Source organism: Schistosoma mansoni, chromosome 6, assembly GCF_000237925.1.
Source record: "Schistosoma mansoni strain Puerto Rico chromosome 6, complete genome".
NCBI classification, from domain to species: domain Eukaryota; kingdom Metazoa; phylum Platyhelminthes; class Trematoda; order Strigeidida; family Schistosomatidae; genus Schistosoma; species Schistosoma mansoni.
Genome location: NC_031500.1, coordinates 12414246 through 12429342, shown reverse-complemented (window position 1 = coordinate 12429342; position 15097 = coordinate 12414246). Strand labels below are relative to the sequence as shown.

Below are 15097 nucleotides of genomic sequence, written 5' to 3'. Positions count from 1 at the left end.
AAAATTTTTAGGACCAAATTTTTTTTTCAAACGTGGAAAAATTCCGGGGTTTCCCAATTTTTGGGAAATTTACTTCGCGCCATTTAAAAACACAAAGCCCCGGGGCCCCAGGGATTTAATTTACCCCTTCAAAACTTGGCGCGTAATTTATTTATTTATTTTATTCCATAGGGCCAGGACCAGTTTCTTTAATTCTAAAAAAATTACCGTTTAAAGGTTCATTATAATTCCAGGTATTTATTTCAAAAATAAGTTAAATTTCCCTTCAAAATTGGATTATTAAACCATTATTCAGAAAAAGGGGTTTTTGGTGGAGGATTTACTAATTTTCATTAGTTGAAAGCCATGAGTCCAGGGTTTTTCCCTGGTGGGGTCTAGGCTTTCAACTGACTCCACGGCTTTCAACTATGATATAAAATATCCCAAAAAAAAGAATAATTTTAATTTCAACTTATTGAATCTCAAGCAAAATGTTTTTTTCTTTGACCATTACAAGTACGTAGTCATGATACCCTGGTACGGCCGAGTGTGGGGAGAGTCCGCTCTACATTTCGAAATGCTCTCACATGGACACGCGCATACAGTCTCTGCCAGGGAAGTCCTACTCACTGCTTTCTCGTACCATTACAGTTGTTTACAAAATTGAGAGGACGAAAAGCGAATATCCGGCACTTTAACCGGGTCGGTGGACACAGAAAGTCCACCTAGAGGAGTTGGAAAACGCTCATTCCAAACCAATGATGCACATGGACTGGCTCCAGTATCCTGAGGGAACAAATGACATATGAATCAATCGTCAATCATCGTCTACCATTGGACTGCATCTGCTTACGATGCTCCACTGCCTTGTGGATCAGATCTTTAGGTCAAAGGCTCCGAGTGTGGCCTGCTTCAGTTTGGGCACCTGGTCAGTATCATAACCCTCACACAAATCAAATGAGATTTGTGCGGCACATATGTATCTGGTTCCTCCTTGTACCAATATTTATGTGTTTAAATAAATATAAATAGTCATGTTTTCACCGTTTCTTATCAAAGAAAAATCATACTAATAATAATAATAACCATAATAACAATCCACTAACAAATATGATAAGACAGTTTGACTTTTTCTTTCTTCCTTAAAAAAGGAAAAATAACCTAGATTAAACAAATAACCCCAAAAAAAATCAAAGAAAATATTCAAATAAAAACTGATTGACAGATATAATAAAGAAATAAAAATACCATTTATCAGATAAATTGACAAAAAATATCCATTTTGGTTACTCCTTTTCTTGTTTTTGTTTTGACCAATTGAATTGGATATCAATCAATCAATAAACAAACAAGTAAATGCATTATAGTTCGAGTCCATTGTGTATCCATTTAAAAAAAGAACAATACTGTCCCAATTTTTTTTTTAACAATAAGCACATAACTATACTGAACTATTGATGATGAATAGTATAAAGATAAAACTTCAAAAAAAAAAAGAAAAGATATTTATCATTGAACATTGATCAATTGAGTTTGTTCCGCTCTTTTTAAAAACTGAACATATGTATATAGCCAATATACATATATATTCTGGCATGATCCTTTCCTATTTACACAGCTTGTAATACAAATTATTTGAACAAAAATATTGATTAGAAAGAAAGCACTAAAGCTCGAATCCCTATCACATAAACTAAAGATCAAAGAGGAAATAACTGGTGATGGTGGTAGTTGGAGAGGGGGGGGAAAACCCAGTACAAACAGAACAAGGTTCAATTTATAATTTTGATAATTTTCATGAACCAACAAGATCGATTTTAATGTCATCTGTCTTCTTATAATAATGAGAAATAGTTACTTTATAAAATGAGTCATTTCATTATTCTGTTAAAGAAACTATATATCTATGTATTCTATCTAATGCCAAATTTTAAGTGTATAGTACTTGTATTCAATATTTGGAACTAACTTGTACTTGACTAATAATGTTTATGTGTCTGTAAAAGTTCAAATCAACAATGATATTTAGTTTATAGTTTTCTGAAGATTGATTTAAGTTGAAATTGAGGTTCAAAACGGGTCGACATCAGATAGTATATCATCAAAAACTAGAGAATAAAACAGTGATCACTGATAAGCTTCGATCATCACTAGGAGTATACCAAAGATTAACTAAATTTGAAAATGTATACTATTGGATTCATAAAAATTAATCTGAACGTATAGTGTTCACAATTATTTATAGTTGAAATCATGAGTCAATTGAAGCTAGACCACTATGGAAAACCTGGAAGTATTGGACGGCCGTTTCGTCCTATTATGGGACTCCTCAGCAGTACGCATCCACGATCCCGTACTCGCGAGGTTCAAACCCAGGACCTACCAGTCTCGAGTCAGAGCACTTAACCGATTGGTAAACTGACTCATGATTTCAACTATGAAAATACTAAATTCTCCACAAAACCCATACTGATCCACAATTATTTAGTCGGAGTCGTGATAATACCATAGTGAAAATTCAAAATAAGGTAGAAACAGAAGTAAAAGATTCGTTATTGTTCACTGAGAAATGAACGCACAACCTTTTAACATACATATGGTTCTGAAAAGTGCTTGTCATTTGTATACTCATCAGCTTACTAGCCAATATGTGATGAGGAATGATATCCTAAGAGATGAAAGATGGTAATATCACTCCTTTTTAATGTTAAGGTATGAAACTAGTTGTTATAGCCAACCGGAACCACATATTATTGTGACGTATTTATATAGTTTAGACGATAGATATTTTATAACCTTGTCACAATTCGATATCACCATGACTTTCATAACATGACAATGTCATTAGTCTTCAATTGTTCTTATTGGTTTCCTTGTCTTATAATATTAACACATACTATGATTTTTACTAGTCTCATTGTTCTTTATTGAAATATAAGAGCTCTCCTGAACTTCCACTCTCCTCATTATTTGTTTACCTGTGGCTGATTTTCATTGAGGGATTATTGTATATATATATGTACTTCGATTTGCCTAGTCAATTAGATCAGTGTTTGTACTTTTCAATAATCCCTATTTTAAGCCTCAACAGTATATAAATAGTAATATTAATGAAGGAATTCAACCAGCAATTAATAAGATAAGTAAAATTTTATACCATAGCCTTAGCTACTTAAAAACTTTGTTAGTAGTAGAGGATAGTATGGTGATTTAATTAATAGTCTTTTTTTCTAATGTCTATGTTTACAATAGTATAGAAACGAAAAAAAATAATACATAACATACTTTTTCTAATTGAACTTGTATTCTATTCTTAGCTTCCATTGTTTCTTGTATACGTTGAGATAAGCATGCATTAGTTGAAGACCATAAATCACGTATCTTACTGAATGTTGATCCTAAACAATGTTCAATTGCTTCACGAATAGATCGACTTGCTGCACGTTCAGCTTGAGAACGTTTTAAATTAGCACTTGTATGTTCAGCCCATTTTTCTGGTACACTCATCCTAAATATTCAAATATATGAAGATGAAGGTCACACATATATGTACTTAAATGTGAAGATAAATCTAATATAATTGTTAGTATATATTTTGGGTACCATTGAAGATAAGAAAATACTGGATGAGCGTTTTGTCCTACAACTGGACTCAATGGTGGGGACTCATAATCCCTTTCGAATCAAACATAGTGCTCTCAGGTCTCATGGCAAACGGCTAACCATTAGAAAAACAGGGATGGTAGAGTTATCAAAATGTTCTATTTAGGAGTCCCATACTATAACAAAGGACCTAACCAGTACTCTTTAGTCTTCAATGATACCCCAAACGATATCAATCTTGAACTAATGCAACCTGAAAATTAAATCGATATCTGCAAAACCCCTTCAATTAGAAGAATCTTTATTTTCATTGACATTGAATTCAGCAGTTATTTAGAGATGTAGTTAGCTGTTTTTTATTTTATAGGAAAAGTAGTCAGTAGATAATTTCATTGCTGCTATAACAAAACAAACATTTGTGTCTATGAAACACAATTAAACACAAAATATTAAGCCAAATTTTCTTTTTGATGATGTTACTGACTCAAGCTGTACAGTCGTATTCATAATTATTTAATAGACACAACTGTGTATTGAAAAACAGAAGGACAAATGAGCTGGTAAGGGAACTCAGTTATGTTAGTTCTTTGGCCGTTTTGAAATTCAAAACCTTCGGAATACAGACAATAGAATATGGTCCATTTCATCTTTATCCTCAGGATTCATTTCTAAGTTAGGCCTGAAGCACATTCATTTGCCTCCATGCTACCCTCAGTCAAAGGATTAATCATGAAGGGTGTTGGATATATTAAAACAGGTACTCATAGGTGGAGAAGAAAACGATAAGTGAGATTCTGGATAGTTTTCTTCTAGCTTACCAAACAACGTCATATCCATCCAATTAGTTAGTCAGTCATTTGCAACATAGAACTTGACACATGTTCATTAGTTTAAGTTGGTAGGTGTAGACTACCTGGTTGGGATCCGCGAGATGATAGCAATCGATGGTTAGAGACCTTGAATGACATGGCTCAAAATCGTTTGCAATGGCGAAGGTACATCCACTCTTTGTGTTCTACCAAATTCTAATTCTCTGAATTCCTCATGTCCCTATCCTTTTTCTCTTTTCAAATTTATTTCACTGTATTATACTCCTTGAATAACATCTTCAAACCCTAATCTTTCACATAACGCTTATACTCTTACTACTTCTACCAGTATGGGATTTGAATGGACAACTGCATCTCTGTGCTAATGTGGAATGGCAACTCGAACTGATGTACGTACGTATGAAGTTCTACGCTGTGGCTGACTAATTAACACAATGAGATAAAATTATCAAGGTAAATCCCAGATTTGTAAAAGTAGTAGTAGTATTTATAGTAGAAATACTTAGGTATAAAGAAAAGAAAAAAGGAATGTTGAGATTTCGGGACTCAAGTTCTAATCCACCACAGTTGAATCAGCTGTCACTTACTTAGTAATTTCCTTTGACTGGGTAGATACACATAATTAATAGATATTACATTAACTATGGTTATCCGACAGATGTAAAGCTTAGCACATATTAAAATTGTCTAGGAAGTTTCTTTAAGAAAGTGTATTCCATGAAACACATGGTATTAATAATATTTTTTTAATGACATAGAAATCAATAATTAATATCTTTTTCACTTACCATTTTTCTAATTTTTCAATATCACCATATAAGGCAATATTAGCTGATGAATTACGTAATTGATGAGCTAATTGATCCAATTGTAATGCTCTAAATTTATCTGAACTATCTTGTTCTAATTCATGTTGAACACTACGACATAAACTGGAAGAAGAAATGAATTAGTCATGTAGAGAAAATGATTGGAAGATAAGTATATGAAATTACAATAAAATGTAACTGATAAGTTCGTTATTTGTATCCTCACACTTTTTGTCTCCTCTCTTAAATAACAATCTACCATAGTCAGTCGTTCAGTAAGTCAGTAACAACGCAGAACCTGACACACATTTGCATTAGTTCAGGGTGCCACATCACATCAATACAAGATAAAATTATCAAGACAAAACGGTATGGAGTAGATTTATTAACGATATCAGTTGGGATAGAAAAGATTAGAGGTGAAATATATGATATGAGAAGGCAGATTGAACTCATGAAATAAAACAGTACAAGTTGGTTTCGAAACTCAGGGTTTGAAGGAATAAAATGAGTGAATACATCTGGTCCAGTGCAATCGATTCAGAGTCATGTCATTCATCGTCCGCAGTCATTGGTTACGTGAATCGTGTGAACCCCAACAAGATAATTTGAAGCCACATACACGACTCAGTTCAACTGTCAGTGACTTCATAGACTGATATACACTGGTTTAGATGCTCATATCTTTCAACTTACTCCTACACCAGCCATCATCACGTATCGAGTTACTATTTATACGTAATAAGTCTCACAAACACCTTAAACAATAAAGATTCACAGTTTCATCAACCTATTTTCCACTTTAAATAGTATGTTTCATTTTACTTCAGCATACCCCAGTCATCCAGAAACGAAACTTGTGTTTAATCAAAATTGGTTTTTCGCACACCAAGGAGAGTTCTGATCACCACTCAAAGTCGAGAGGATGGAAAATTTTTCATAACTTTGAATTCTGAATTATTTCCGAGTAGAGGTGAGAAATACTGAAGCACACGACACTTGTGTTATCGAAAACAGAGTGTCAATTATCAATGTTGTGGGATTACAAATATGTCGAATGAAATTAATAGCTGATGATTAGTCAATATTTTGCTTCACTTTTTGACTACTTACAAACTATAAGTAACATAAAAAATAAAATTAAAGTAGAATTTAAATTCACTTGGCATTGTTTGTTTGAATCTTCTCATTGATGTTTAAGACTTCAATTTATTAGTCTCTTATCGGCATATGAGCATACTGTGCGTATTGCCTCGATATAGCCTTAAGTCACAAGCACCATATGCAAAGACAGATAGTGGCTAGCAGTAGAGCCAATACTCACAGTATGCATATATGCCAATAAGAGACTGATCAATTTTGAATTTAAACATCAATGGGAAGATTCAAACGACGAATACAAAAGGGAATTAAATCAAAATTATTTATATCAACCGATTTCAGTTAGCTATAAGTGAGATATATTCTCCTTAATCTAACCAATGGTTTAATGATATCTTTTATAAAGTGAATTTAACACTTTTTTATGCTAAATATTATTAACTATAAACTTCTTAACCTGTTTAGAATAGATCAGAAGGGGTTTTGTGTGAGAGTGTGCAATCGTGGATGCGCACTGCTGAGGGGTACCACAATAGGACGAAACGGCCGTCCAGTGCTTCCAGGTTTTCCATGGTGGTCTAGCTTCAATTGACTCATGATTTCAACTATGAATATACTGTTTAGAATAGACAGTATAATTCCGTTTAATTGATATGTGACAATTAGAATAAATGATGTATATAGTTACCATTCATTGTAGGGTTTTTCAATCATTATGAAAACATCAGTGTCAAATTATGTGTTACATGAAGTACTGAATCGAATCAACCACTTTTCTATGAAGCATCTGTTTGTTTGTAACTATTATAGAGATTTCATTATTTTCTCTAACTGTTGATTATCAGCATCATAAAACTGGTATATTGTATTTGTTGTGAGACAGTATTACCATACTTGGATAATTTACAGTTTTTGTATGGTACATAAACAATGTAGGCTTTTTAAAAACAGTAATCAAAATCAGACAGACGAAAAATATAGAATATGAGGGGATATGAGGAGTCCCACAATAGGACGAAACGGCCGTCCAGTGCTTCCAGGTTTTCCTTGGTGGTCTAGCTTCAATTGACTCACGCTTTCAACTATGAAAAATATGGAATAATAATTAATCCACTATTTAAAGAAAGATGAAGAATGAATGTAACTGGGTCACTTCGATGCATTTCAGACGACGTCGGTTAACATCAAAAATCATATCTTGAACTGTTGCTTAGATCTCAACCTGCATATACAAACTAGTTTAACAATAACTACTTTTATGAACTTATTTCATGTCCTTAGTTTGTCGTCTATGATAGCTTTCTCTTGACCTTCTCACACGATATTCAGCAGTTTGGTTTAAAGTCACCAGCGTGAAGTAAAAACCTACTTTTAATTTAGAAATATTATAAGTATCATAAGAAATGCATTTTTTTTTTATTCACACGAAATACATTACTTCTATAGATTGGAAATACCTGTGTTCTCTTAATGTAGAAAATAATCGAAATAGATTTATTGGAATTAATGAATTTTGAACAGCTAACAATAATAATGAAAAACATTCAATATTTCAAACAAGAAACTTTTGTAGTTCTTTGCATTTCTTCATTATCAAATTTTCATACTATAATTGTAGCTAAGCAACATGAATGAACTTAATAATACCCGCCCCCCCCCCTCGAAAAATAAAATGTTACACTATTACACACATACATAAATACATATTATAATCAAAAAACATATCTAATAATATACATGAAGTATTCTTTATTAATCATAAAATTTATTCCTTAACAATCAATCGAACTACTGAAATATATAATTAGTAAACGTTAAAATCTTATAAGACGATAGAAAAGAAACGGGTTCCTATGGAAACGAGAAAGATCAAAGAAGTTCAAAAAGAATGTAATGGTTCTATTATACATATTTGTTCTTTTTAATGAGAAACAACATAAAATAAGATAGAAAACTAATTTATGTTCTGTATAATGTTTTTAATAATATTTCGAATTTTTAAAATTCATTTAGGTGAGACTATAATTTATAGATGAACTAATCAGATTTAAGATAATAGGTCTTGGATTTTGGCGCGAAATTCACTCACCCATTTAACAAAACATGGAGTTCCTGAGAAGATTGTCAACATTATCCAAAACTCATACGACGGACTACAATACAAGGTCTTGTATGGAGGACAGCTGACAGATGCATTTCCAGTAAGGATCAGAGTCAGAAAAAGCTGTCTACTCTTCCTTTTGGTAATTGACTGGATTATGAAGAATTCGACATCTGAAGGGAAATACGGAATACAATGGACAGCTCAGAATCAATTAGATGATTTGGACTTCGCAGATGACCTAGCCTTCCTCTCTCATACACATGAACAAATACAGATGAAGACAACGAAGGTAGCAGCAGCCTCTGCATCAATAGACCTCAACATACACAAAGGAGAAAGCAAAATTATCAAATACAGCACGCAGAACACCAACCCAACCACACTTGATGGTGAAACTCTGGGAGAGGTGGAAACATTCAAGTACCTGGGAAGCATCATTTATGAACAAGGAGGATAGGATGCAGATATAAAGGCGAGGATTGGTAAAGCAAGGATAGCATTCATACAATTGAAGAATATATGGAACTCAAAACAATTGTCAACTAACTTCAAAGTGAGAATCCTCAATACGAACGTCAAGACAGTTAGTTCTACTGTACGGAGCTGAAGCGTGGAGAACTACTACATCCATCGTCAAGAAGGTACAAGTATTTATAAACAGTTGTCTTCGCAAATACTCAACATTCAATGGCCGGATACTGTCAGCAACAGCGTTTTATGGGAGAGGACAGTGTGGCTTCCAGCTGAATAGGAAATTAGGAAAAGACGTTGGAAGTGGATCGGACATACGTTGAGGAAATCACCAAACTACATCACGAGGCAAGCCTTAACTTGTAACCCGGAAGGGAATCGGAAAAGAGGAAGGCCAAAGAACACATTACGCTGGGAAATAGAAGCAGATATGAAAAGGATGAATGTTAACTGGAAAGGACTGGAAAGGATTGTCTAGGACAGGGTTGGATAGAGAATGGCTGGTGTGCGGTCTATGCTCCTCCACGAGGGGTAACAGGCGTAAGTAAAAAAGTAAGTATTTAACCAAACAGCGTGTTGGCATTTTAGCTGATATCAGTTCATGATGAAAAACCGTAAATGTAATTCCTAATTCTAATTATCAACTATGAATCATAATCCTTATTCTTCAAACTGCTTCATAACCTTCATTTAGCCCTAGTAAGTAGGTAGCCACTCTCAAGGTCACTTTGGCGTCGCTCAAAGGTCGTCCATAAATTATAGTCTCACTAATCACTCTCCTTATTTCGATATATGAATATCTAGTTATAGATGAATAGAAACAATTAAAATACAACAATTTTGTGTACTTTATAGATATATGAAGATAAATGATGGTGAACCTTGTGTAGTGTATGCTACTGATGTCGATAGATATAAGTAGCATGTACCATCAATCGAAAATGAAATATCTAGAGGCAGAAGGTTAAGAAGATCTAAGAGAAAACAAAGAGAACAAAGAATGATTGGTATGCAAAAGAAGGAACAGTCAAGTCTGAGACTATTGATTGACATTTTGCAATAGAAATATTTACTGTATGATTCTCAGATTTTACTAAGAGATTCTGTAATTATGTGCTCAGATGTATTTGCATGTTCCCACTTGTGTCCTCGTTCACTACACTTGAACAATTTTATGACCGTGGAAATTAACTTAGATCATATCAATGCAAAAAATAAAGTCAATGACAAGTTCCACATATATTATAACTTAATCGTTTCTCCCTCCTAATTTCCTGAAAGTTCCCCAACCTAACCTATAAGATATGCTAAACATTGGAGTGGTCAACATACTCAGCTACTTCACTCACTATGATGCAGACTAGTCCTTAAATAAATGTAAAATATTGTTTGAGGATCGATCTGCATCAATGCCAGTTCTAATGATATGGATTGACTCATTTGATTTTGTCGATCACCACACTCATCTATGAAGTTTCATCAGACCTGATGGGTTTGTGAATGATGAAATCTTGGCGCGCATTCAGAAATATCACTTGACTTTGCTAACTTATATCACATGTGACGTGGAAGATATTTACACCTTCCAAATAAAGGATAGTACACTGTGCAACTATCAGCTCCATAGTATTTTGTCTGTAAAATAAGGGCTTTAAGGAAGATATGCGTAGGCAGCGTGACTTCAATCACAGGTATTTCCAAAGCATTACTCAAGTCTTATCGAAAGACAGTTAAAGCAAGTCTGAGATTAGACGCACAGTACTAAGTAGAAAGGGTAAATCAGTTAATGCTATTAGGAATTACCAGTGACTGAGATGGTTGAGAAATGTCCAACCATCGCCTACCTCAGTGTAAGAGTAATTTGAAAGAATGCTAAGAGCGGTCAAACCAAGATGTGGTACTAATCCATGAAGTTACTGACTGCTGGTCTGAACTAAGTGGGTAGATGTAGACTACCTAGTTGAGGATGTTGAGTGACATGACTCAGAAATCGTTACAATGGTGCACAAACACTCTCTTTATTTTCCTCTAGATCTTGAGTTTCAGTATTCCTTTAGACAGACCTTTACATTTAACCCTTTACAAGCCAAATAATCAATGTTTAATCTGTCTCATTATCATTGCTACTACGGTTATTTTGACTTCTTAGGAATTCATCTAGCTAACTTCAATTTGTCACCCTAATCTGATATGAGAACTTAAGCTAAAGTATATTTGTTCCAGGCTCTACGTTGATAACCATTGACTGACCGGTATTCATAATTAGTTTATATCTTTTCTCATTGAATAAAATCTATCTTAATTGTGTGTATAAATTAAACGGAATAGTTTATTACCTTTTATTCTCTTCCTTGGTAATTTATCTCAAGTTTATCTGTCATACTGATATCTAGTTTTATATAACGTATTTATTGGTGTCCCATTACATATAACAAGTCAGCTTAGTGTATAATAACTATACATGCGTATACATAGATAAGAGATAATTTACCGGTAACATGATAAAATAAATGTAAACCGCTTGTTTATTTTAGAGAAGAGAAGAGAGGGAGAGGGAGAGAGAGAGAAAACAAAAAGCACCTTTATATTATTTCACAACACCAACAACAACAACAACAACATTGAAGAAAAGAAGGTAAGAATTTCAGTAGATGAAATGACATTGCCCATAGCAACCAAAATCAATAAGTAATTGTTTGTTTTGTTCTCCAGTGTAAAATATGAATTAAAGTATAAATTAAAATGGGGACATACTGTAATTTTGTTTTTTTTTCTACGGAAAACTTATTTACCGGATGTTTTATGGTATATACATATACTAATGAAATAAAAATGATCATCAGTCTTTTATAATAGTGAATAAACGTTTTTTGTAAGAACACCCTATTATATGACAGAATAAGCGGAAAGGAAATTAGAAGTGACCAAACGGAAACTTGATATTGGTCAACATATGAAGTCATTTGTAGTTATAGATTAAATTATTTAGAAAGGTTCAGATAACCTGGTCGAAACTCTCAAGATTATCGTTACATATTATTAAAAGACATTGAGGGTTACTATTCAAAATCAGTCACAGTAGTACAAATGACTTCACTGTTTATTCTTTCTTTAGATCTTGATTTTAAGAATTATCTGATACTTTTTATATGACGGAGTCATTCCTTCTTCTAGACTCATACTATCTCTACTAAGTCTTTTCTATTACCCCCAATTATCTGATATCCTTCTTGATAATTTATTATCGGCATGTTGATATGTTGTAGCAACATGAACCGATGCATATGCATGTCAGGTTCTGAGTTGTTTATAACTGACTGACTGAAATACCGACTGAATATTGGAGATTATTATAGAAAGGAGAAAAATATGTCTGAGGAGATGAATAACATGTTTGATATCCTGGAATTATCATTAATATTCTCAAAAACGTTCATCTATCCAGAATATACATTGTTACCCAGTAAGTTCTCATTTAGCAAACATTAAATTTATATGGAATATGTTATTTCTTGGGAGGCAAAACCCGACTCACACGTCCTCGTCGTGCCTCCTGGGTTATGGGACTGTTTCCACGTACTAATGTGAGCGGTAACACGGGTCGTGGAGATCGGCCTAAGTAACCACTCTATCTATACCCAAAACTGATTACGATAGCTACAAAGAGTCATTGCATAATTATTGTTGGTTCAAAAAGAAGGAGTAAATGAGTCTGCCCAAAAAAAGAAAGAAAGAGTGATGTGATGATTCTGAGTAAACAATGCAGAAACAGCTATTAAGCCCCGGTAGTCGTGCAGTGCTTCGATGTAGCACTCTTCGCCAGAAGGGCCTACTAGGCTTCACCATATTCCTTCTCTTATGTTATTTCTTATAACTAGTTCGATAATAATCAATTTTCAGTGGGTTTTTTTTGCTTTATAATATGATAATTAACTTTCTTTCTGAAAACCTACAGTTGTGTAAATATGAGGTTGAAACTGTTTGTTTTATCTCAAAAGTAGAAAAGCAGCCTTAACCCCATGCTAATGACTTTCCTTTTTGATCAACAGAATGTAATCTTATAGTTTACACTACGAAATGATCTTACTTCCAATATCACTGAAATCTAGGAAGCGTTGATCAGCTAGTTCGCCTCAATATAGGACTTCATTGGTAGTGTGTATTCGTGACCACGCCGTGTATCAAATCCATGGCTCTTGGTCTCATAGAAAGCGTTGTAGTTTCGACAGTGTATGTGCTTAACTTCGACCGATTCACAATATGGTGCGACAACCTTCCATTAATTGAGGTAGATATATATTCTCTCAGCTTCGAAACCTCTTTGCTCCCAAAAGATATATAGTCAGTTCTATGCGACCGGAAAGACATATGGTTAGGTCTTCAACTTATTATAGATGATGTGAACAAATATAATTTGTCTTTGAAAAAAGCTGATAATTTTATGGTAACGGAAAATAGTTCTGCACTAATGAAAAGTACATTAAGTAACCTATAAAACTTATAAACATGAAGTAAAATCTTTTGTGTATAACAATAGATACAAATTATCATTAAATTATGATGATCCTGGTGTTTAAGAGGAAACGGTCTTTATGAAAGAATCTATGTAAGAATAATGTACATTTCAGCGACATTTTAAGTTAACAACTTTCGTTAAATCCATTTTGAAGCTGGTTAATATTGGTAAAAAACTGTCATTATTGGTCATCTTATTTAACTAACTAACCATGTCAATTGTGAGGCAGTTACTCACTGAAGATAACGGTGGACGGCCGCACGAAATCGTGGATAGGTTGAAATTAGACATTAATACCGTTGGATACTGGCTCGGTGTTCTAGAGGTCAAGCGTTCGTGCGAGACCGAAGATCCCGGGATCGTGAGTCTACACTTCTGAGCAGGCCCATACTAGGACAAAACGGCCGTCCAGTGCTTCCAGGTTTTCAATGGTGATCTAACATTGATCCATTCATAATATCAATCTAAACTAAAATTGTAGATCTAGAATGATCGGATATCGATTTATTAGCTGAATAGTTTCATCTTGACTGACAAACCTACACTTGGATGGTTCAACTAAATGTGAAACCATGATTATACATACGCGAAGAGTTCAGTACACAAAAGAAACAAAAGTTTATCATATCATTTGTTCTACAAAAAAATGTTAACGTCAGTTCATGACAAAAATACCTTGAAATCGATAAAACAGAATTTCAACACATCAATACGTTGATAGATTTGAATATTAATTTATTTTCATAATTGAAACCATAAGTCAGTTGAAGCTAGACCACCATGCAAAAACCTGAAAGCACTGGACGGCCGTTTCGTCCTATTATGGGACTCCTCAACAGTGTGCATCCACGGTCCTGCACCCGCGAGATTCGAACCCGGGACCTACCAGTCTCCCGCCAGAGCACTTAACCAGTTAAGTGCTTCCAGGTTTTCCAATGGTGGTCTAGCTTCAACTGACTCATGATTTCATCTTTGAACATACTGAAATCTCCACAAAACCCATTCTGATCTATTAATTTATTCAACATAATAAAGGATAACATTTCTTTGATTAATGAAAAAAATCCAATCTACTTGTAAGTAGTCACTATTGAACATTAATAAAATAATAATAATACATTAACAATGATTGAATAAATCATTTACCTTAATTGTGCTGTAGCACGATTTATAATATTTTTGATTTGTTCTTGACAAATTTTTATTCCATCAATTTCCTATGAAGAAAAAAAAATTGTTTTTTTATTGGAATAAATGATACTGTAGTGTGGATTACTTATATCCACATAAGTAGTATATGGTGATGGTCAGGAATAGAATGTATTTCACTAGAAGAATGATAAGGGAAGAACCAAAACGTAGCGCAATTGCTACGAAAATGCATGAAAAATAATAATCGGAGACGATGGACTGATATTTGGAGAAGGAACAGTCAAGATTGAGACAAATGATTGATAAGCAAAAATGGATAGTGACTAGTAGTGGAGTCCAGTTTGACGCGCGCTTCGTCCTATTTGGAACTCGTCAGCTGGATGTACCTGCATCTCAGAGTTGATGTTCATTCTGGGACTCGAACCCAGTACCTCTCGCTTCAAACACCATCGTGTTATCCACTCGGCCACTGAGATAATGGGAAGACTCAAACAAACAATACTAAGTGAATTTGAACTTCACCCCATTGCAC

The 15097-nt window shown here is 33.9% G+C and overlaps 1 protein-coding gene across 1 annotated transcript in view; it reads right to left on the bottom strand.

Moving 5' to 3' along the window:
- The window catches only part of Smp_059600 (putative tektin), a gene marked incomplete at both ends in the record, with an annotated part of 32714 nt that overhangs the window by 15090 nt on the left and 2527 nt on the right, over positions 1-15097 (bottom strand). The window contains 2 exons of the mRNA XM_018798293.1: positions 3265-3487; positions 5201-5344. Of these exons, the coding sequence (XP_018653249.1) occupies positions 3265-3487; positions 5201-5344 (367 nt within the window). The remainder of the gene's footprint in view (positions 1-3264; positions 3488-5200; positions 5345-15097) is intronic.